We start from the raw sequence: 25517 nt of genomic DNA on the forward strand, positions 1-25517 counted from the left end.
CCGCTGCCCCGCAGATTGTACCAGCAGGCCCACCTGAGGGCCACTCCGTTCAGGGACCGCGCCCAAGACGCACCTTCTTGCAGCGGGCGCACTCCTCCTCTCTCGCTCGCCCCAGGAGGGCTTCAGTGCGCGGTCCAGGTCTCATCCTGCTGTCGCAGCGGCCGCAGCTATACCAGGTACGGTTACACCGTTCCCTGCTCACGTCTTCACCTCCCCCTCAGCAGCGTTACATCCTTGTTATACTCCGGCCTCTGCATATAAGTGTAGGATTATCTTGTCTGGGCGGCAGAGCCCTCTTAGCGAGTGGCCATTTTGCTGCCCGGCTAGACCACGCCCCAAGATAGTAACCAACTTTAGTGGATAAAAGGATGGGTCATATGATAAGATAGACAGTGCAGGTGGAGGCTAGAAAATGTAATCAGATTTTGGAGGGCATGTGTTTTCTGAGTTTTCCCTGGAGGTACATGGGGCCAGAGTCATAGAATGTTTTATGTAACGCACAAAGAAATGTACATGGAATTCTCTTCTACATCGATAGGCAGTGGACATAGATTTAAAAAAAAAAAAAAAATGTATTGAATAGTTGGCACATTCCAACAAACATACAATACAGTTGTAGCTGAACAGAGGCAAATATCAATAATAATCCAGGTATGTGTAGACATGACATAACATCATATACCGGAACCCCTACTTTGCCAGCCCTTCCGTGCCCTTCGGGTGTAACATTGTGCGGCAGATCCTGCCTCAGCATTTTATATAAATCAGTCGCTATCATCAGACTCAAATGTCGCCCCGAAAGTGATTCTACTTGCCCCAGATTCATGTCCATTTCTTAGGGCAGCCTCTATGTATGTAGACAGATTTTTCCGTCACCATTGTGTGATCCATATCACGACACCACTGCTGAGGCGTCGGGGACTGTTCAGAACCCCAGCACTGTGCTATGTTGCGTTTGGCTAATGTTATTCCCAGTGTTACCCAGGCTCGGTCTGCATGATTTAAGTCTGTGGGTTCCCAGATGTTAAGCAGGCAGCATTTTGGAGTGAGTGGGACAACCACGTTAGTAACTTGGGGCATGGTGCCTAAAATAGAGGTCCAGAAAGAAGCGACTCGCGGGCAGTCACAGAGTGTGTGCCAGAAAGTACCCTCCGCTCCACCTTGACGGAGGCAGAATGGAGTGTGCACCTTACCTATCTTGTGTAACAGGGGCCTTGTGTAATAAATGCGGTGTAGAATTTTTAGTTGGAGTCACCTAAGGGCAGAAGGTATGGTGACCTCCCTCGGGGACATTAGGGCCGCTTGCCAGTCCTCCTCATCCAGATCTCCCACCTCTGCCTCCCATTTTCTCTTCAGGGCTATTATTGGATCTTGTTGATAGTTTATAATTTTGCGATAAGTCAATGAGATGGCTTTCGTTTGGAGGTGGTCCGTGAGTAATCTGTCTTCTAACGGGGAGGATTCAGGCAATTGTGTATTCTTCGGGATCGCTGCCAGTAAGGCATGTCTTATTTAGGTGTATCTATAATTTTCAGAGTGCGCCAGCTTATATGATTTTTGTAACTGTTTCAATGGTACCAACACCCCCCCCCCCCCACCTCCCCCACCCCCGTTTGCCACAGGTCCCCCACCTTGGAGATCCCTATTAGGTCCCACTGTTGGAATCCATTGGTGTTCTTCAATTTTCCAAGTTGCAGGGTGTCCCACAATGGTGTCACCTGTGTAAGCCTCCCCTTCCATACTATCGCCCTCTGTGCCTCGTGCCAGATTTGTAGTGTATGGGCCGTGGGGCCCGTGTATTGTAATTTCTTGACGTTGTTATATAATGCTCCCAATATCCCATCGACAATATCTCAGCAGGATGTACTGAATTATTTAGAAAGGTATGTACAAGACATTACAAGGAACACAAGAGAGGAAACTCAAAGTTGTTCTTTCAAAGCGCCAATAGGCGTCATATATTTGGCAGATCAAGAGAATTGCAGTAATAAGAGCACAACAGGGTATAAATACTCTGGCAACCCTAGTGAAAGTGTACAAAGTGCTCGTGCTAGTGAAACAACGGCGCTAGTGACAACGTGAAAAACCACAACAGACGGCGCAAAAAGGCAATATATACAATACAGGGTCCATATAACAATTTACTCGATAGTATAATTGGTATTTTTCTTAGTTTCAATGAACCAGGTTTGTGTGCGCCAAGAACGTTTAGGCTGGTGGATAATGGTCGACGGCGTTTCGAACCTGTCAGTTAAGGATCATCATCAGGACCTGGGTCGCCTAAATTGGGAGTGCTCTGTAAAAAACAATTACCGGATCAGAGCGGCGGTCAGGAGGAAAGAAGAAAGGAGAGCTGGGGCAGGAAAACGACAGGAGGGATGGGGCGGGTAAAATGGAAAACAAAAAGAAAAAGGAAAGATGGGTAAATGAGAAGGAAAGAAAAGGAAAGACAAAAAGGAAGAGTGGGGGGGGGTTTCTCGTGGGTGTGAGAACAAAGGGGGTGGGTGGGGCTGTGTGGCTGGAAAAGAAGGAAGGGAAAAAAGGGGGGAGGGGGGAAGAAAGGGGGATGGGAAAAAGGGGAGGAAAAAGCAGGGAGAGGGTAGAAGTGGAACAGGCAATGACTGGAAGCCTACCTTGTGCATGGGGAGAAGGGTGTTCAGCAATGGGTGAATGCTAGAATGAGCAAGGGGAGAAATACCTCCCTCGGAGTTCTGTGGAAAACGAGGGATACGAGAGAATTAAGAGGTGGAAGTGGAAAAATTACAAGGAAAGGGAGGCAGCAAGGCTAACAGCGACTCACCGAAGTTAGGGATTAAGGAACTTCGCAGGAAGGGCAACCGATGCAGGGGGAGGACCGGTATGCAGCCTAGGAAAAAAAGGGGAGCATGAAGTTACCGGCTGTACAACGGGGGTAGGACTTAGAGCAAACAAGGACCATAAGAAGCTTACCCAAAGCTTGATGGAGCAGCAGTCAGGGCTCTGGTCGCGCAGTCAATTGGCGATCAGCAGCAGAACAGGAATCAATCCAGAGCGGCAGAAATTACCGCGGGGTCAAGAGGAGCCAACTACGTGTGCAACCCCTAGGTCGATTAGTGACAATGAGGTGAAGGACGGAGCCTCCTAAATGAAGGCGGAGTGGGCGTGACGCGGAGCCGTCGTCTATAGGACGCCGGTGACGGGAGGCGGGGAATGAGTCAGCGATCTGGTAACTAGGGTTGTGGGAATGCAGCCCGGTTGCTAAGGACGCTAAATACACGGGGAAAGAACGGAAGGAAAGGGAAGAGTTGAACGGGGCTGCTGGGGATCGAACCAGCGGGGTGAATGGCAGGAAAAGAAAAAAGGCAGAGAGGAGGGCAGACAAGGGGGAGAAAAGGAGCCAGGGGCGAAAAGACTTGTTTACGGGTAAAAGGGCAGCATGGAAAAGGAGACAGGAAGGGGGCAAAAGACGAGGAAGGAGGGAGGGAAAGCAGGGAGAGGGGAATTCCGACCTTATGAACACTACAATTGTGGTAAACAACAGTGTTATGAAGATAATTATGCAAGGACAAACATGGAGAAAAAACAATTCATTAGTAGAAAAAACAATGTTTTAAAAACATGAACTACCATTCAGGGTAAGAGGGCAAAGAATTTCTGGATCTGTAAGAACAAGGAGGAGACGGGACACGGGACACGGGAGTGCAGAATGGCCAGGATATGGTGTAGATGGCGCCAGGAGGGACTGAACATCAGGTGGTATAATGAATGGTACCGTTCCACTCATCAATCGTGTTCAAGCCATGGTGTACAGAGTTACAACGAGTTATCCATTTGCATTCACTTTTGTCAAGGAGAGCTTGAAGGTTGCCTCCTCTGGGAGGCAGGCGAGGCTGGTCAATAACTTGCCATTTCATGTCCAGAGCATCGTGATTTTGTTCCAGATAGTGTGAGACCAAAGGTGCTGTAATGGTCCTACAGTTAATTCTGCTCTTATGTTGAATGATTCTTTTCTTAATCATCTGAGTAGTTTGTCCAATATAGATGAGATGGCAAGGGCACTCGATGGCATAGATCACATTCTGTGAGCGGCAGTTGGTAAATGTGTTCAGGGTATGTGATTGGTTGTTGAACTTAAAATCCTTGGTATTGGTTGTTAATTCGCATACGCTGCATGATTGACATTTGTAGTGGCCCAGTATGGGTGGTAAACCCCAACTCGAGGTGATGGTATTGGTTGTGGTCGATTTGATAGCATGGACAAGATGGTTCGATAAATTGTTGCCACGTTTGTATGAGAAGAGTGGCGGTTCTTGGAAGGATTTGTTCGTCCGCAGGAGTGTCCAATTGCGAGTAATAATTTTCTTGACCTGGTTACTACTCGGACTGAACTGGGAGACAAAAGGGATCCGGGAATTGGTTTTCTTAGGTTGAGGTGTAAGTAAGAGATCACGATGGCAGTACCATGCCCTCTTTCGAGCACGTGAAACCAATCTTCGTGGGTAACCTCTGTTTGTAAGTTTCTTGCATAGGAGTTCCGATTCTCTGAAATAATCTCTGCGCCATTTGCAGTTTCTCCGAATCCGGAGGAATTGTCCATAGGGTAGCCCATCTTTGAGCCCACGTGGATGATAACTAGAGTAGTGCAGCAGTGTGTTTCTCTCGGTTGGCTTCCGGTATAGTGATGTTCCGATTAGACCATCTTCAGCGTGTATGGTCAGATCTAAAAAAGGCAAGTCATTGGTTGTTTGTTCACATGTGAATTTCAGGTGGGTTTGGGAGTTGTTCAACCAATTAACAAAGGAGGTCAAGGTGGCGGCACATCCTTTCCAGAGTAGCAAGACATCGTCGATGTATCTGCGCCACAGGGAAATTTGATGTCTGAATGGGTTGATGGGTGAAAGTATAAGGGAGGTTTCGAGTCTGTGAACAAAGAGAATGGCAAAATTCGGGGCGAAGCATGCTCCCATCGATACACCTTTGGTTTGCAGGTAGAAGTCTTCTTTGTACAAAAAATAATTATTTTCTAGGGCAATGTGTAATAAGTCCATCACAAATTCTGTAGGAATGCGGGTAGGTTTAGGTCTGGTTTCTAGTAGTTCAAAGATGGCTAAAAGTCCTTCTTCATGTGGGATGTTCGTGTATAGGGACTCTATATCCAGACCAGCCATCAATTCCGTCTCTACATCAAAAGGTCTGTCTTCAATGATCTTGATAAGATCCATGCTGTCTCTTATGAAAGTGTCAGTAAGCGGAACGAATTCTTTAATGACAGAGTCTATGTATTTCCCCAAAGGTTCCAGGGCGGAACTGCAACCAGACACAATGGGTCTTCCAGGGGGATTTTGAAGGTCCTTGTGGATCTTGGGTAAGACGTAGATCACTGGTGTACGTGGGTGGGCATTGTTCAGGAAAGAAAATTCCTTAGAGGAAATAATATTGTCGGTTTGGGCTTGTTTTGTAATGTGGTATATCTTTTTCTTTAAGTCAGGAAGGGGATCACAAGTGAGCTTCCGATAATGGGCCACATTGGAGAGTTGCCTTTTAATTTCCAAGTCGTATTTTTCATTGTCCATGATGACAATTCCACCTCCTTTGTCGGCCGGTTTGATGGTTAGTTCCGATCTATTTTTCAGGCTAAGTAAGGCCTGTTTTTCAACCAGCGGGAGATTGTAAGGGACATATTCAAACTTTTTTTGTACATCTGTAATCTCATGGAGCACCAAACGTTCAAAAGACAGTATTTCAGGAGGCATGGTGTGTGAGGGGGGATGGAAGGTGGAAGGGAGGTGGAAGCGTGGGGCATCATACGGCTATAGAGCACAGCCAAAAAGAACTAGAAGAGATTGCTGAGATTGAGAAACTCATTTTGGAAGACAACTCTATACCTGAAGCGAAAAATCTTCTGGAGAAAATCAATTCAACTATAACAACTTTCAATACCTTTGAACTTAACAAAAAAGTTACCAAAATACAAAGGGACATTAAATATTACAGCATAGACAAAACCTATCCATACCTGAAAGACGAATTCTACAATACCCCCTACAACCCCCCTATGACACGCAACTGGGGTAGATTCAGGAATAACCAGCGCATCACCTTCTCAGACTCCTCCAACACCTCAATTGAAGATTCGGAACATAACGAAGAGCCCAGCACCTCTAGGAACCAACACAAACTTCCATCCCTGTTGCCACCCTGTTTTTTAGAACAAGGCCGCGGACGCGGCCAGAACCGTCCACGCGCACTGAACAACTACCAAAACCAATACTCCGGCAAAAGGCAAACCAGAAACAAGTTTTACCGTTGGGGCCCTCAACAATAATTACCCCAAGAAACACCATGAATGTACCTGTCATCGCCATGGAACCAAATGACTCTCAATCCAGCACTAACCCTGAGGTGATTCCCATATTCAATCTTCCCAATCATATTCTCTCGGAAGAAGAAACCAATCTGCTCAGTAGAGGCTTGAGCTTTGTACCTACGGAACGCAGCAACTTTATTGATTTACATGCACATTTACTACAGTTCTTCAGACGAATCAGACTACGACAATTTTTTGCAGACAGACCGAATCCTTTCCAAACTGATGCCCCACGCTTCCACCTCCCTTCCACCTTCCATCCCCCCTCACACACCATGCCTCCTGAAATACTGTCTTTTGAACGTTTGGTGCTCCATGAGATTACAGATGTACAAAAAAAGTTTGAATATGTCCCTTACAATCTCCCGCTGGTTGAAAAACAGGCCTTACTTAGCCTGAAAAATAGATCGGAACTAACCATCAAACCGGCCGACAAAGGAGGTGGAATTGTCATCATGGACAATGAAAAATACGACTTGGAAATTAAAAGGCAACTCTCCAATGTGGCCCATTATCGGAAGCTCACTTGTGATCCCCTTCCTGACTTAAAGAAAAAGATATACCACATTACAAAACAAGCCCAAACCAACAATATTATTTCCTCTAAGGAATTTTCTTTCCTGAACAATGCCCACCCACGTACACCAGTGATCTACGTCTTACCCAAGATCCACAAGGACCTTCAAAATCCCCCTGGAAGACCCATTGTGTCTGGTTGCGGTTCCGCCCTGGAACCTTTGGGGAAATACATAGACTCTGTCATTAAAGAATTCGTTCCGCTTACTGACACTTTCATAAGAGACAGCATGGATCTTATCAAGACCATTGAAGACAGACCTTTTGATGTAGAGACGGAATTGATAGCTGGTCTGGATATAGAGTCCCTATACACGAACATCCCACATGAAGAAGGACTTTTAGCCATCTTTGAACTACTAGAAACCAGACCTAAACCTACCCGCATTCCTACAGAATTTGTGATGGACTTATTATACATTGCCCTAGAAAATAATTATTTTTTGTACAAAGAAGACTTCTACCTGCAAACCAAAGGTGTATCGATGGGAGCATGCTTCGCCCCGAATTTTGCCATTCTCTTTGTTCACAGACTCGAAACCTCCCTTATACTTTCACCCATCAACCCATTCAGACATCAAATTTCCCTGTGGCGCAGATACATCGACGATGTCTTGCTACTCTGGAAAGGATGTGCCGCCACCTTGACCTCCTTTGTTAATTGGTTGAACAACTCCCAAACCCACCTGAAATTCACATGTGAACAAACAACCAATGACTTGCCTTTTTTAGATCTGACCATACACGCTGAAGATGGTCTAATCGGAACATCACTATACCGGAAGCCAACCGAGAGAAACACACTGCTGCACTACTCTAGTTATCATCCACGTGGGCTCAAAGATGGGCTACCCTATGGACAATTCCTCCGGATTCGGAGAAACTGCAAATGGCGCAGAGATTATTTCAGAGAATCGGAACTCCTATGCAAGAAACTTACAAACAGAGGTTACCCACGAAGATTGGTTTCACGTGCTCGAAAGAGGGCATGGTACTGCCATCGTGATCTCTTACTTACACCTCAACCTAAGAAAACCAATTCCCGGATCCCTTTTGTCTCCCAGTTCAGTCCGAGTAGTAACCAGGTCAAGAAAATTATTACTCGCAATTGGACACTCCTGCGGACGAACAAATCCTTCCAAGAACCGCCACTCTTCTCATACAAACGTGGCAACAATTTATCGAACCATCTTGTCCATGCTATCAAATCGACCACAACCAATACCATCACCTCGAGTTGGGGTTTACCACCCATACTGGGCCACTACAAATGTCAATCATGCAGCGTATGCGAATTAACAACCAATACCAAGGATTTTAAGTTCAACAACCAATCACATACCCTGAACACATTTACCAACTGCCGCTCACAGAATGTGATCTATGCCATTGAGTGCCCTTGCCATCTCATCTATATTGGACAAACTACTCAGATGATTAAGAAAAGAATCATTCAACATAAGAGCAGAATTAACTGTAAGACCATTACAGCACCTTTGGTCTCACACTATCTGGAACAAAATCACGATGCTCTGGACATGAAATGGCAAGTTATTGACCAGCCTCGCCTGCCTCCCAGAGGAGGCAACCTTCAAGCTCTCCTTGACAAAAGTGAATGCAAATGGATAACTCGTTGTAACTCTGTACACCATGGCTTGAACACGATTGATGAGTGGAACGGTACCATTCATTATACCACCTGATGTTCAGTCCCTCCTGGCGCCATCTACACCATATCCTGGCCATTCTGCACTCCCGTGTCCCGTCTCCTCCTTGTTCTTACAGATCCAGAAATTCTTTGCCCTCTTACCCTGAATGGTAGTTCATGTTTTTAAAACATTGTTTTTTCTACTAATGAATTGTTTTTTCTCCATGTTTGTCCTTGCATAATTATCTTCATAACACTGTTGTTTACCACAATTGTAGTGTTCATAAGGTCGGAATTCCCCTCTCCCTGCTTTCCCTCCCTCCTTCCTCGTCTTTTGCCCCCTTCCTGTCTCCTTTTCCATGCTGCCCTTTTACCCGTAAACAAGTCTTTTCGCCCCTGGCTCCTTTTCTCCCCCTTGTCTGCCCTCCTCTCTGCCTTTTTTCTTTTCCTGCCATTCACCCCGCTGGTTCGATCCCCAGCAGCCCCGTTCAACTCTTCCCTTTCCTTCCGTTCTTTCCCCGTGTATTTAGCGTCCTTAGCAACCGGGCTGCATTCCCACAACCCTAGTTACCAGATCGCTGACTCATTCCCCGCCTCCCGTCACCGGCGTCCTATAGACGACGGCTCCGCGTCACGCCCACTCCGCCTTCATTTAGGAGGCTCCGTCCTTCACCTCATTGTCACTAATCGACCTAGGGGTTGCACACGTAGTTGGCTCCTCTTGACCCCGCGGTAATTTCTGCCGCTCTGGATTGATTCCTGTTCTGCTGCTGATCGCCAATTGACTGCGCGACCAGAGCCCTGACTGCTGCTCCATCAAGCTTTGGGTAAGCTTCTTATGGTCCTTGTTTGCTCTAAGTCCTACCCCCGTTGTACAGCCGGTAACTTCATGCTCCCCTTTTTTCCTAGGCTGCATACCGGTCCTCCCCCTGCATCGGTTGCCCTTCCTGCGAAGTTCCTTAATCCCTAACTTCGGTGAGTCGCTGTTAGCCTTGCTGCCTCCCTTTCCTTGTAATTTTTCCACTTCCACCTCTTAATTCTCTCGTATCCCTCGTTTTCCACAGAACTCCGAGGGAGGTATTTCTCCCCTTGCTCATTCTAGCATTCACCCATTGCTGAACACCCTTCTCCCCATGCACAAGGTAGGCTTCCAGTCATTGCCTGTTCCACTTCTACCCTCTCCCTGCTTTTTCCTCCCCTTTTTCCCGTCCCCCTTTCTTCCCCCCCCCCCCTTTTTCCCCTTCCTTCTTTTCCAGCCACACCGCCCCACCCACCCCCTTTGTTCTCACCCCCACGAGAAACCCCCCCCCACTCTTCCTTTTTGTCTTTCCCTTTCTTTCCTTCTCATTTTCCCCATCTTTCCTTTTTCTTTTTGTTTTCCATTTTACCCGCCCCATCCCTCCTGTCGTTTTCCTGCCCCAGCTCTCCTTTCTTCTTTCCTCCTGACCACCGCTCTGATCCGGTAATTGTTTTTTACAGAGCACTCCCAATTTAGGCGACCCAGGTCCTGATGATGATCCTTAACTGACAGGATCGAAACGCCGTCGACCATTATCCACCAGCCTAAACGTTCTTGGCGCACACAAACCTGGTTCATTGAAACTAAGAAAAATACCAATTATACTATCGAGTAAATTGTTATATGGACCCTGTATTGTATATATTGCCTTTTTGCGCCGTCTGTTGTGGTTTTTCACGTTGTCACTAGCGCCGTTGTTTCACTAGCACGAGCACTTTGTACACTTTCACTCGGGTTGCCAGAGTATTTATACCCTGTTGTGCTCTTATTACTGCAATTCTCTTGATCTGCCAAATATATGACGCCTATTGGCGCTTTGAAAGAACAACTTTGAGTTTCCTCTCTTGTGTTCCTTGTAATGTCTTGTACATACCTTTCTAAATAATTCAGTACATCCTGCTGAGATATTGTCGCATTTACAAGTATTTACCCAATCTCAGTTGGGTCTATGGGTATAACTCCTGTGATTATTCTACTCCCCAATATCCCATCGGCGTCAAGGAGATGGCGATCCATACGGAATGCGGGTTTGTCCTGCGGTGTGTGTAGCCATTGGTTTATAGCAGTGAGCTGCGATGCCCAATAATAAGTCTGGATGTGTGGAAGCGTGATTCCTCCATCATATTACCCCTTAACGATTTTTTTCATGGCTATGCGTGCCGTTTCGCCATCCCAGAGGAGTTAAGTTACCTCGACATTTAACAGAGTAAAAAAGGAGGGATAGACATGAAAGGGGGTGTTCTGTAGGACATACAAAAATCTGGGCAGTGCCATCATTTTGAATAGCGCTGTTCTGGCCAGCAGCGTAAGAGGGAGAGAATGCCAGTGCCTCACATCACGGCGGAAGCAGGCCAACGGTTTCATGAGATTTTCTTCTATGAAGTGTGCAGCCTGTGGGGTGATATAGATACCGAGGTACACAAAACCCCATTTTGCCATTTGGATATCACAGTTTTGGGGGGTTGCCGTGGAGGATATAAAGCAATGGTTTCGACCAATTTATGGTGTAGCCCGAGGTTCTGCCATAGGCCGCACAGATGTCAAGGAGGCAATTAAGCGACCGGACGGGCGATGTCATGTAGAGTAGGATATCGTCCGCATATAAGGATATGCGGTCCTCCCATTCCATCGTCCACTTAAGCTCTCTGATAACAGGATCTTGACGGATCCATGCCGCCAGTGGTTCCATTACCATCGCCAACAATAGTGGGGAGAGTGGACATCCCTGTCTCGTACCCTTGCCCAGGGGGAAGTCTCGCGAAGTGCGGCTGTTCGCCACGACATGTGCCCTGGGTTTGTTGTAGAGAAGTCTTACCCAGGCACAGAACTTGGGGCCAAATCCCATGTGACGGAGCACCGCAAAAAGGAAGGGCCATTCCACAATGTCGAACGCCATGCGGGCGTCCAAAGAGAGGATGGCTGCATCCTTTGCAATAGTAGAACTCCGAGCCATGACCCCGTTGAGCCTGCAGAGATTCAGGGCCATGTTGCGGTGGGGTATGAAACCCGATTGGTCAGGATGGATTAACGTAGTGAGATATGGCTGGAGGCGCAAGGCCAGTGCCTTGGCCAGTATTTTGGCCTCGGCATTGATGAGGTAAATTGGTCTGTAGGAAGCACATTCTTGCGGCGACTTTCCTGCTTTGTGAATTGCAACTATTGTTGCTAGACGCTGGTCCCTGGGAAGCTCACCCATATCTAGACTGGCCCTGTACATATTAAGGAGGTGCGGCGTGAGATGCGTCTCCATTTTCTTGTAGAGTTCTATCGGTATACCATTCGGGCCCAGTGCTTTCCCAGGTTGGAGTGACGCAATGGCAGTGGCAGGTTCATCTTCGCTGAGGATTGCCTCATCTGATAATACGGGCATGCAAATATCTTTTAGGAAGGCAAGGTTGTCTTCTAGCATGTTGGTGGCTATCGGCTTGTATATCTCCTGATAGAAGGAGACCATGGAGTCCACTATTTGCTGCGGGTCCCCAGTTTGCTCTCCGTATTCCATACGAAGTTGAGCTATCCACCTACTTGCTCGATCGTTTTTGGCAAGCCAGGCAAGAAGCTTGCCTGCTTTATCCCCTGCTTCATAGATGGTGTGTCTTGTAGCCGTAAGTTGTGCCTTCGCCCCCTCCCACGCAAACGTTCTGTATGCCTGCTGTTCCATACTCAGTACATGTGTGGTGTCGTTGGTTAAGACAAGGGCATGGTTTGCCTCAGCGACCGCCACCCCCTGCTCAAGGTCTTCCATCTGTTGTTTCTGCAACTTCTTGTGTCCGGCTCTCAGGGATATCGCCTGTCAGCGCAGCACTGTTTTGTAGGCTTCCCAGAGTGTTACATTGAAGGACACGGAAAGCGCATTTTTGTTGAAATAGTGTTTTGTGATTGCAAGGAGTCCCTTGCTTATTGTAGGGTTTTGGAGATATCCTGGGTGTATAGGGAATACTCTCCGTCGTATGACAGCTACTTTCTTAATGCACTTGATCCCACGAGCAAAATAATCAATAAGTCCAAGATGCACATTGCTACCATAGTTCAAGGGTACGGATATCAAAGGGTGCACCTATCAATGGAGTGACAATAGAGGTTGAATTTGCCTAATTTTTTTATGTTAAAAAAAGCAGGTTTTAATCTCCTTTCTTCCCGTGAATTCTGTGATGGCTAGATAATTGGAGGATCTGTTTATATATAACACCAGTGTTAAATGTACCTATGTTTTATAAAACAATAAATATTTTCAAATTTAAAGAAGCAGGTTTTAAACATCGGATCCATTTGACAAGTTTAGTATGAACTTGATTTGATAAAAACAGTAGAACACATAGTGTTTTTGTTCACCTTTCAAGTAATTGAACTATTTTAAAGACACATGGCTTTGTTATAGCCTTAAAACTGTTCTACTGGTGTTTTCAGCAAAACACATTTTCTCCACTCTTTGAACAAAGTGGCATTGTCTTTGCATTAAAGATGTTGACTAGAATTTATTGTTAATTATTAACTTATTTTCAGGGATATGTTGAGCTTACAGATTTTTGTTACTTACCTTAAAAGTATCCAATTCTGATTAGGGATCATACGTTTGGGTTAGACAAGTTCTTCCTTAACTTGCAGTGATTCAGTTTCAGAGAGCTATAAATGTGATGTTTCCAGTTTTCCAGTTAAGCAAGTTGATAGGGACGAAGGGCACTGTCACCCAATGCTTCTGTGTTTTGAGGTCAAAATATTAAAATGTGTTATTTACAATTTCTCTTTATTTTAAGAGAAAACACCCACTACAATGATGTTACTTTGAATTATGTTCTTGTTGCATCATGCATGGTAAGCTGTCTGGGCTATTATGTTTGCTAAACATTTGCAGATATTCCTTTTAAGATATTATTACAAAGCAACTATATCTGTTTTTAGCTGAAAATAATTTTTGTTAGTATATTGAAGAAGTTCCTGATAAATAATAACTGCGAATTTCAACAGAACTGTTTAAGTGGGTATAAACACCAAAACCTAAAAGCTTGATTGGAAATAACTGTTTGTGTTCTGAACTTTTGTCTACAGGAGCTCTTGCTGGGTTGATAGACATTGCTGCAGACTGGCTCACCGACCTGAAAGAAGGGATTTGCCTGGAGAAACTGTGGTTCAACCATGAGCAGTGTTGCTGGGGATCCAATGAGACTTTTGTGGACAGAGGCAGATGTCCGGAGTGGAAAACCTGGGCTGAACTTATAATTGGTGAAGAACATGTAAGTTTACGCTGAACAATAGAGTTTCTTACATCTTATAAGACAAACTTTGGAAAACAAAAGTGCACACATTCATGAGAGATCAGAGAATAGACCAAATGTATATGTTTACAAACCCCTACCCAGCTTTGTGCATTTTACAAAGCCCTCCACTCCATCTCTGGGCAGCCCAACTTCGCAGGCGCGTCTTGGGGTCCGGTGGACTTGGCTCGGGGTTCTAGGCTTTCGATGCCAGCAGCTCCGGCCCTGCAGGGCCCCCAAGGATCCAGGCCTGGATCTGGATCAGCGCTGGTTGACCTCACAACACCTTCCCTGGCACGATTCCTCTGACGACTCCTCCGACGCCGGTTGTGTCCCCAGCCGGTGTTGACCCCGGCCTCCCCTTCAACTTGGGAGCCGGACCGGCGTCAACCTACGCCGGTACCGGCCGGCACTTTTATACCACTGTTCTATTCTGGCATTCCTTTCCACCCTTAGTGGCAGCCAGAGGAGGGTGAGGAGGTCTGGGAGGGGTCTGTGGACCCTTTGGCAGACCAGCTAGAATATCCGGACTGGAGAGAGGAGTTGGGTGATGCCAGTGGTCTGGACACCTCCCCAGACCTTGGTATGCTTTCTCCCCCTACCGTGGCCACGGAGGAGGAAGCCTCCTACGCTGTGGTGTTGCATAGGGCTGCTGAGGCCATGGGCTTTTTAAAGTAGATTGACAGCAAGTGGACACTTGTCATGGAGTAGCAGATTAACATGTTGTTTCTAGCTAGGGAATATAGCTTCTGTCTGGCTTTCTTCTAGGTGATTTTATCCATATCTGGTGGACCTGCCCCAGCCTGGTGATATTCTGGAAAGGGGTCCTCAGTCACTTTAAGGACACAGTGGACCTCCCCATAGCCAGCTCTCCCATGGTGACCCTACTAAGCATTAGACCTTCTCGGCCAGTTGCCATGACCCACTTTATCAGCTTGCACACAGAATAGGTAATACCCTTTTATATTTATATTTAAAATTCCATCTGTGAAAGTGTTCATGTAGGGCCTTAAGAGTCATCCCTACGAGGTAGTCTCATAACTCATTGGGGCACTTCTAAGTTGATGCACTCATATGCATTAACAATTTCTTTCTTGGAAAGTGGCTTTACTTTTCTCTTTTTATGAAGATTTATTGAGTTGCATGCCGTAACGGTGTAGGTGCATATAGATCGGGTTGTCCTTAGTACAAACTGCAACTTCTAATTAAGGTCATATTAATTTTGAAGTCCGAGACTCTTTCAAAAGAGCGGAGAAGGGAAGCAAGCGCTAGTAGGGAGGAGTCAGCGGCTGTTAATGAGAGAAGAAGGTCATCATCAAAGAGAGAGGCCTCATGCTCATACCTTCCAAAGGGAATACCAGATATGTCTGACGATTGGCATATTGCAATCGCCAGGGGTTCTACTGCCAAGGCAAAGATGAGGGGAGAGAGTGGACAGCCTAGCCCGGTACACCTGTGCACGGAGTGAGCCGGCCATTGATATGGATCCGCTTGGTCAGGCGGACATAAGGTGCCATTAATTTAGAGATCATGACCCTGCCCAGGCCTATTTTATATACCTGAAAGAGACTATTAGTTATAGATTTCTTACCTTAGAATTATCTCCAGGCGTCAGACTGGATCAGGAGAATGTTTTCTCAGCAGTACCCCTGCGCATCGGTAGGTGGCGCAAATTAACCGTCGCGAGCAAGGAAAAAACTCTGCTGCACATCGCGAAGCGGAGTTTTCTGCACTGCGCGAGCTCCGCGGAGTGCAGAAAACTCTGCGAACGCAGTGAAGTTAACTTCCCAGGCCTACATTCTTTCCTTAAATCTTTGTTTCAAACATCATCTGCTTGCAGGCCACCACTTATGGAGGAGGATACTGCTTTTTGATCTGTGCAGCACATGCTTCAAACGGGAAAAAAAATACTTACCAGTAACAAATTAGTTTGCCGCTTGTAGTGCTACATTCACATTTGTCCTCCCCACCTCCCTCGATGTAAGCTTATAGTACAATGTTTGGGATATTAAATCACATTTTTGAAGCATCAATGCTCATTTTCTGCTACACATCCTTTCTCTCACCCGTATGGGAAAAACATAATCTAAGAAGTCTTTATCCCTGTTCGTTGTGGTTTTCAGGGAGGGATCACGAGACATTCAAACCTGAAACCTTTTCTTCGAGGCAAAACGGCTTATAACAACTGCGCCCAATACTAGATGGCAGGAGTGTGCAAACTTTTGATCTACAAGCTGCAAACCAACTGCAAACATTTTCCCTATAGCTGTTAAGCAAAGCTGTGCGCAGTCTGCTCGTGCATTAGTACACTCTTGGCCTATAAATGTGGATTGCAACTTGCTTCTTTCACACTTATGAACTTTCTACTCAAGAGCCTGACAATGTATTGTCTCTCAGGTGTTTAGTTTCTCTCTGTGCTATCTTGGAAGCAGTGTGAGAACAAGTTCATGTCTTACATATCTCTTTGAACTTCCCCAAGTTGGCATCGTTTTGGAAAGAATTCATAGGATTTGGGCCTCCTTATCCCATTGGCCTTAAATATTGTTTGATTAGGCCTTCACAATTAGGAATTAAGAGCAATGCCATAATGTGACAAAGGCCCACAGGTTCAACCCATTTAGTTCTGATTAAACTGGCTGATAACCAAGTTCTGCACATGTAAATCTTTAATACTTAACAAAATGTAATTCATTCAATACAACACAATATGTTGTCTTCTTACAAGGCACCCGTTCCTCCTGGAGAAGATATATTTCAAAGGAAGGGATGCCTTGTTAGAAGACAACATATTGTACTGAATTAATTACATTTCTCCAGTATTAAAGATTTACATGTGCAGAACTTGATGTTCAGCCAGTTTCTTCAGAAATAAATGGATTGAGCCTGCGGGCCTACTCGTGATTGTATGTCTTGGGACAGGTTAGAGGTTTCTACTACCAGCATTGCTACAAAAAGATATTGTGACATTTACTGGTAATAGCGAAAAAAGGATAGCCGCTCAACGGAAACAAGCATTGGGTCCTGTGCCCCATGGATTGAAGAGCTATGCCAAGAGCACATGCTGGGATTTGCTGGCCACACTAATAGCATGAAAAGTTAAAAAAAACAATAGTCTCAGAAAAAAAATATGTGGCCTTGTTCGCCCTTATCATGACAGTGGGCTTGTACATTAAATAAGAAATCACTGGGTTCTAGGTGCAGGTGGAACTCAACGGATCGGTTTGCAGCAGGCTTGTAATATTTCACAGAGGTTCCTGAGCTTGGACCAGGACCTCAAACATTGTGAATTAAAGACCTTGAAAATGTGACTACTAGTCACACACTTCACTTGTCTAAGCACCTATACAATCCAGCCGAATATCTGCAGTTTTATGAACTATGGACAAAACTTGCCATGGTTAAAGAGAAAACATGTATTTTTACAATTCCCTAGGATTGTGCGAAACTGCTTAGTATTTTTCTAGAAATTCGAAATACATTTCACAAAATGACACTTTTTGTGCGAAGAGGTTTGCCAGTGCCTTGCATCATTTGCCACGCGAGTGCACTATTTGGTTGTAATACATAAGGCATTAACACACTTGTAAAGACCTGAAAGCAAATTATATCAGACGCCGCTGCATCCGACGCCGCTAGAGACACATATTGTCTATCAACCGGCTCCGATCATTCCTCCTGTTTACCAGGAATCGGATGACGGGGGCGACTGGGAGGGGTCTGATAACCCTATGGCCCTTCAGAGCCAACTTGCACAGGACTGGGCAGATGAACTGGGGGAGGCCAGTGGGTTAGATACCTCACCAGACACTGGATTCATCTCTCCTCCGACTGTGGCTTCGGAGGAGGGTGCAGCCTTTTCTGTGGTGCTGCGCAAGGCGGCCGAAGCCCTTGGGCTCGAGCTGCCTGCCGTGGCTGTGAGGACTAACATCCTCACTGAGTTGCTTCAGTCTGCCGCATGCTCCACTGAGCCTCTGCTGCCATTCAATGAGGCCCTCACTGACGTTCTGCAGGGCACCTGGTCCAAGCCCTCCACAGTCCCTCCTGTGGATAGGAACGTTGCCAGGCGCCACCGCCCTGCTCCGGGCGACCCCAGTTTTCTGTCCCAACACCCCACCCCCGAGAGTCTGGTTATCCAGGCCTCTACCTCCCAATCCTCCTTCCCGTCCGTTCCTCCGGACCGGGATTCCAAGAGACTGGAACAGTTTGGTAAGAAGCTGTTCTCTTCGCTCAGTTTGGGCCTGAGGTCTTTGAACACCGCCTGTCTCTTGGACCGTTATTCCCACTCTCTGTGGGATGCGGTGGAGGACGTGCTGCCACTGTGCCCGGAGGAGGCCTGGGCGCGGTTTTCCTCGGCCCTGGCCGATGGGAGAGATGCAGCGCGCCATGCAATCCGATGTGGGCTTGACACTACGGACTCGCTGGGTAGGGCGATTTCTACCACGGTGGCGCTTCGACGTCACGCCTGGCTGCGGTCCACGTCCTTTTCAGGGGATGTCCAGAGCACCCTCATGGACATGCCTTTTGATGGCGCTCGCCTTTTTGGTGACAAAGCGGACAGTGCGCTGGCTCGCTTCAAGGACTCCAGGGCTACGGTCACGTCCTTGAGCCTCTCGGCCCCGCGGCCACAAACTTCCGCTTTTCGCTCCTTTCGTGGCCAAGGAAGGGACTCCTCCTCACGTCCGCCTAGCCACCGGCCGCAGAACCAACCTGCACGCGGTCGCGGACGTGGTTTCCGCCGAGGCGGTACTGGAGGACGACGCGGTCAGTCCACATCCACCCCGGCAGCATCCGCCTCAAAGCCTTCCTAGTCCGAGCTTTCACGCCCATTCCACGCCAGTGGGCGGCAGAGTTCGCCATCACCTGCTCCACTGGCGGTCCATCACATCGGACAGGTGGGTGCTGCAAATCGTCCAAAGGGGCTACTCCCTCCCCTTCGAGACGACCCCTCCAGCCATGCCACCGCAGCACCACCGTATCTCGGGGGATCATTTGAATCTTCTCCACGAGGAAGTTTCGGCCCTCTTGGCCAATCGGGCCGTCGAGCGCGTTCCGAGCCCAGAAGTAGGTCGTGGTTGTTATTCCCACTACTTTCTGGTTCCCAAGAAGGGCAAAGAGGGCCTACGCCCTATCTTGGACCTCTGGAACGTCAATGCCTTCCTCCGGAAGGAAAGGTTCAAAATGTTAACTTTGGCTCAGGTTCTAGCTGCCCTCGACCCTGGAGACTGGATGGTAGCGTTGGACTTGCAGGACGCATATTTCCACAACCCCGTCCTGCTGGCCCACCGGCGATACCTGCGGTTCACGGTGGGTCAGGAGCACTTTCAGTTCACCGTGCTCCCCTTCGGCCTTACCTGTGCCCCTTGGGTGTTCACGAAAGTGATGGCGGTGGTCGCAGCTCATCTGCGCAGATCAGGGGTTCCAGTCTTCCCCTATCTCGACGACTGGTTGTTGAAGGCGGGCTCGCCCCAGACAGTCGTCACCCACCTCCAGACTACGACGGATCTCCTGCATTTGCTGGGGTTTTCCATCAACGTGCCGAAGTCACACCTGAGCCCCTCTCAGAAGCTCCTTTTCATCGGAGCGGTTCTCGATTCGGCGCAGTTCCGGGTTCATCCACCGGAACAGCGGGTTTCGGGATATACAGGCCCTGATTCCCATCTTTCGGCCTCTATCCTGGGTTTCGGTCAGGCTAGTGTTGTGGCTTCTGGGGCTGATGGCCTCCTGCATCCTACTAGTGCATCACGCCAGGCGGCGCATGCGGGCTCTGCAGTGGGACCTGAAGTTTCAGTGGGCCCAGCATCACGGCAACCTGTCCGACCATGTCTTGATCTCGGAGGGCACTGCACAGCAGTTGCAGTGGTGGCTCACGGACCGCGATTGGGTCACGGGCAAGAGCCTCTCCCTACCCCGACCGGAGCATGTCGTAGTGACGGATGCGTCCCTCCTGGGATGGGGTGGCCATATGGGAGAGGCGGAGATCAGAGGCCTCTGGTCTCCGGCGGAGTCTCGCCTCCACATCAACTTGTTGGAGCTGAGAGCGATCCGACTTGCACTGAAAGCCTTCCTTCCCTCTGTCCGGGGAAGTGTTGTGCAGGTGTTCACGGACAACACCACCGCCATGTGGTATTGCAACAAACAGGGCGGGGTGGGGTCGTGGACCCTCTGTCAGGAGGCTCTGCGCCTCTGGACATGGCTGGAACACCAGGGCATCACCCTGGTGGTTCAACATCTGGCGGGTTCTCTGAACGCCAGAGCAGACTAACTCAGCCGCCGGTGCATGATGGATCACGAATGGCGTCTGAACTCCGAGGTGGCGCAAGGTCTCTTTCAGCAGTGGGAAGAGCCTTGGTTAGATCTATTCGCCACCGACGAGAACACGCAATGTCAGCGGTTCTGCGCGTTGGAATTTCCAAGGCGGCACTCGCTCGGCGACGCTTTTCGTCGCGAGTGGAGTTGCGGTCTATTGTACGCCTTTCCGCCTATACCACTTCTGCCCAGAGTGCTGAAGAAGATCAAGCGCGACCGGGCCCAAGTCATCTTGGTGGCTCCGGATTGGGCACAAAGGTACTGGTATCCCGAGCTACTCAGTATGTTGACCGATCCTCTGATACGTCTGCCCCTTCGGGAGGATCTTCTGTTGCAGCAGCAGGGGACGGTCCTCCACCCGAACCTGTCCAGCCTCCACCTCCATGCGTGGAGATTGAGCGGCGGCAGTTGATGCCATTTGACTTGCCTCCTGAAGTCTGTGATATCATTCTGGCAGCCAGGCGTCCCTCCACAAAGACGGTATACGCCTGCCGGTGGAACAAATTTGTGGCATGGTGCACAGCAAAGGCTGTGGATCCCCTTTCCGCCCCTCTTTCTGAGGTGCTCCTCTTTCTTCTTTCTTTGGCCCGGCAGGGCTCTGCCCTGGGCACCTTGAAAGGTTATCTTGCTGCTCTCTCTGCCTTCTTACGGCTTCCAGATCAGCCCTCTCTTTTCAAGTCCCCTGTAGTGTCACGCTTTCTTAAAGGCATTACTCACACGTTCCCTCCTGTCCCTTTCGTAATGCCTCAGTGGGACTTGAATCTTGTCTTGACATTCCTGATGTGCGCTCCCTTTGAGCCTCTTCACAATTGTCCTCTTCGTCTTCCAACTCTTAAGAGTGCTTTCCTGGTAGCCATCACCTCGGCTAGACGGGTGAGTGAGCTCCAGGCTCTATCGTCCAAGCCTCCTTTTCTATCTGTTCATCCGGACAAGGTTGTCCTTCGGACTCGTCCTTCCTTTCTACCGAAAGTGGTGACCCCCTTTCATCTTGGGCAATCTGTCACCTTGCCCACCTTCTTTCCGCCTCCGCATCCTTCCAAAGAGGAAGAGCGGCTCCACCGTCTGGACCCAAAACGTGCGCTCTCCTTTTATTTGGACCGCACTAAACCGTTCCGGGTGGACGACCAGCTTTTCGTTGGCTACGTGGGTGCAAAGAAGGGAAAAGCTGTACACAAACGGACCATATCCCGGTGGGTCGTTTTGTGTATAAAAATCTGTTATTCCTTGGCAAAAAAGGACCCTCCTGTTGGGCTGCGCGCCCATTCTACTCGGGCCACAGCGGCTACTACTGCTTTGGGACGGGGAGTCCCTTTGCAAGACATCTGTCAGGCGGCAACGTGGGGTTCGCTGCACACGTTTACCAGGCATTATTGCCTGGACAGCCAAGTCCGGAGGGATGGCTTCTTTGGCCGTTCTGTCCTCCAGGACTTTCTGGTGTGATCTTGGTTCGCAGACCCACCACCGGGGTTGGTATTGCTTGGGTATCTATTCTAAGGTGAGGAATCTAACTAACGTGTTTCTTTCAAATGAACAAGTTACTTACCTTCGGTAACGATGTATCTGTAAGAAACATTAGTTAGTTAGATTCCTCACTGACCCACCCATCCTCCCCGTTCTGCGAACTGACATCTAGGGTTAAGGCTATCCCTTTCAGGGCCCTAGAATTTTTTGGCACCAGTGTCGGTATCTTGCATGGCTCTGCGTTCCTGGCGCAGAAGGCTATGTACAAGAACTGACGTCAGCGCGCGAGGGCGGCGTCTAAGTACTCCGACTACGTCATTCCGGAGCACAACGCCGACTACGGACGCGGAGCCGCAGACGACGCCTAGCGACGTGCAAGGGGTATTGCTGACGAAAAATCTTCCGGATCCAGTCTGACGCCTGGGGTTATTCTAAGGTGAGGAATCTAACTAACTAATGTTTCTTACAGATACATCGTTACCGAAGGTAAGTAACTTGTTCTACTACGGGACTCTCTACGTTAGCGACCCGCCCGCGGCGGAGCTGATCTCTGATGCCATAGACATATGTCACTGGGAGCCGTTGAGCGAGCACCAATCTGGGCTATTGGAGGACTCTATCACTCAGGCAGAAATAGCTGGTGCCCTACGCGATCTCCCGCTCGGCAACACGCCTGGCCCGGACGGGCTCCCGGTGTCGTTTTATCGCGCCTTTCTGCCGCAATTGCAGCCGTATCTTCTGCGTCTCTTCAACTCATTCGCGGAGTCGGTTGGGCCCTCATCGGACATGGCAATGGCCGACATAACCCTTATTCCGAAGCCCGGGAAGGATCACACTTTGTGCTCCTCTTATCGGCCCATCGCCCTGTTAAATACGGATTTAAAACTGTACACTTAAATCCTTGCTAAACGGCTTAGTACCCACCTACCCAACCTCATCGAGCCCGATCAGGTGGGGTTTATACATCAGCGTCGGGGCGCGGATAACGTGCGCCGTATAGCGCATATCGTTGGGAAGGCTAAGCACTGGAGGATACCGGCCTGCCTACTATCGCTTGATGCTGAAAAAGCGTTTGATCGGGTGGACTGGAATTTCCTCCGGGCGGTTCTGCAGAAAGTGGGTTTGGGCCCTAAGATGGTGGCGCGTATTATGGCCCCCTATATTTCGCCGGTAGCCCGGGTAAGAGTCAACGGCCAGCTCACGCAAACTTTCCCCATCTGTAGAGGCACTCGGTAGGGCTGCCCCTTGTCGCCCCTGTTGTTCGCCCTTGTGGTGGAACCCCTTGCCATTATGATACGGCGGTCCCCTGATATCTGCGGTATATCTCTCTTCGGCGTGCAGCATAAGATCGCTCTCTTCGCGGACGATCTTCTCCTCACTCTTTCTGATCCTTTACGCTCGCTGCCGGCGGTGCACTCGTTGCTCCAAACCTACGAACGCGCCTCCGGGCTTAAAATTAACCATTCGAAGTCCTGGGCCCTCAATATTACGATCCCGGACGGGGAGCTTCCGGCGATCCAAGCTTCTGTTCCGTATCAGTGGGCGAGCACATCGGTGCGATACCTGGGTCTTAACTTGACCCCAGACCTGACCACCTGGACGCAGGCCAACTGGCAGGAATACAAGCTCTCTGTCCTGGCCGACTTACGGGCGTGGAAGGCCTTACCACTTTCCTGGCTTGGCCGACTCAACACAGTGAAAATGTCTATACTGCCGAAGATCCTCTATCTTTTTCAAACCCTGCCGACACCTATTCCGGAACATCAAATCCAGGGGCTTCAACGCGAACTTATCGCATTTGTATAGGGGGGGGGGGGAAACCACGCTTTTCAAATAAAATCCTGAAACTCCCCCAGGATAGGGGCTGACTTGCCTGCCCTAATCTCCTCGATTACTATTGGGCGTCGCACCTCCGCTTTGTACTAGAGTGGGGAGCATGGGAGAGTGAAAAGGTGTGGTTTCAAATGGATAGGGCAGTCACTTGTCGCCCGCAGTGGGACCATGCTTGGCTGCCCCGGGAGGCACGTCATCGCAGCGCTTACATGGCCGTCCCTACCAAAAACGGTCCTTGAGATCTGGGACAAAGTGGCAGTTCGAAGGGGCCTGACCACTTTTCCATCCCCACACACCCCGATCGCTCGAAACCCGCAATTCCCACCGGCGTGTCTCCCACCCCACTTCGCAAACTGGACGGAATCCGGATGCAGGACAATACGGGACCTATTCCTAGGTGACCATCTTAAATCCTTTGCTCAATGCAAGCAAGAGTTCAGGCTCCTAGAGAGAGACAAATTTCAGTATATACAATTGCGCCACTGGATACAGGGCTTTTCCCTGACGCAGGCAGCCACGCGACCTTACACCCAGTTTGAGAAGCTGGCACGCACTTTCGGCACCTACAAGGGGCTGATATCTCGCATATATAAGGTGCTCTAACACTCACAGCGGTCGGACCCTCACTGTCGCCAGGCCTCGGGAGAAGAGGAGGGGTACGAGGCAACCCTCATTGATGACAGTTTTCCACCTCTCATGCAGGGTGCTGGCGGCCCCTTTAACGCCGGCTGGCTCATCGCGGACGAGTTAACACCCCCTGTGACGTCAGCGGCAGGGAACCAATCAGCCGCGTCCATCCCCCGTAAGACGGAAGCCCGCGAGGAAGCCAGCGCGAAAGCCCATGGAGGAGAGTCAGGAGTAGCGGAGAAGGCGAGCGAGGAGAAGAGTGGAGAGCGAGAGGCGGTGGTCGGTAGCGGAGCAGAGCGAAGTACGAGTACGACGGAGGAGGTGGAGCAGTCCGGAAGAGGCGACTCGGAGGTCCATACCAGCCGGGACGGAAGAGGTGCAGAGCCAGGAGGCCAACTTCACGGCATCTCGCCCCGCCACACGCCCGGAGGAGTGTGGCTGGGAAAGGTACGGGGCCGGATCCTGGGGCTACTGTCCACAAGGGGAGGGAGTTAAAGAGGGAGGATTTTTGCTTTTGTGTGGGGAGGTCACGGGGTGTCTTGAGGGGGAGGTTTGGGGTATTTTTTTCTCTTTCTTTTCTCTGTGTGTTCCCAGTACCCGAAACACTCACAGAGCTTCCCCCCCCCCCTTGATCATGTGTGTACAGTACGGTGACGGACCCCCGGTGAACCTTCACTTCCCTTTCCCCCTCAAATCCCTGACGTATCAGGATAATCACCTAACCCCTGATCTTACCTTCCCTTTTCACATTCCGCTGAGGCAAGCCCCCACCAGAAACGGGACCCCGCCGAGGTGAAGATAACCGAGACGGACAGGACACCATCCTAACCGGGACACCTACTTGTGGGACTGCAACCTCCGCCTTCCACCATCTTGAGAGAGAGAAAGAAAAGAGCACATCCGGACACTTTGTTTCCAATAAAATCTCAACACTATCAAGTCGTCTAGTGGCATTCTTATCAGAGACCCGGAGGGGATAGAGCCTAGGTGACAAGTGGCGAGCCAGATAGGAGTTGTTGGATCGTGAACCACCACCCGATACAGGATGGATGCCTTCATACACCAAATGAAGGAAAGCCAGACGAAGATGGAGTGGGCAATAGAGCGGAGTTCCTCCCAGGCTGAAGCAGATCGGGCTGTGTTCACCTCGGCCATCCAAACACAAGCCGATAACCTGGTAAAACTGGCCGAAGGACAAAATCTTATCGTGGCCTCCCTGGGTCAGGTCAGAGCAGCCGCGCCTCCGGGAACGGTGGTCCCCCTTCAGAAGCTCACCCCAGGAGAAGATCCGTTGGCCTTCTTTCTAAATTTCGAAAGGGCCGCCCGTGCTAGTGCTTGGGCAGGAGAGAGGTGGCCCTTTTACCTTGCCCCTTTGTTGGTTGGAGAAGCACAAGCGGCCTATCAGGCCGTAAATAAAGACGGGACCGCTACCTATGCACTTGTGAAACA

At 49.2% G+C, this 25517-nt stretch overlaps 1 protein-coding gene across 5 annotated transcripts in view; it reads left to right on the forward strand.

Moving 5' to 3' along the window:
• CLCN3 (Cl-/H+ antiporter 3) overlaps positions 1 to 25517 on the forward strand; it is an 846805-nt gene that overhangs the window by 611803 nt on the left and 209485 nt on the right. For all 5 annotated transcript variants that reach the window (XM_085641816.1, XM_085641819.1, XM_085641817.1 and 2 more), the window contains one exon: positions 13636 to 13820. In XM_085641816.1, coding sequence (XP_085497942.1) covers positions 13636 to 13820 — 185 coding nt within the window. The remainder of the gene's footprint in view (positions 1 to 13635; positions 13821 to 25517) is intronic.

This window comes from Triturus cristatus, chromosome 2_2 (assembly GCF_964204655.1).
Source record: "Triturus cristatus chromosome 2_2, aTriCri1.1, whole genome shotgun sequence".
Lineage (NCBI taxonomy): Eukaryota > Metazoa > Chordata > Amphibia > Caudata > Salamandridae > Triturus > Triturus cristatus.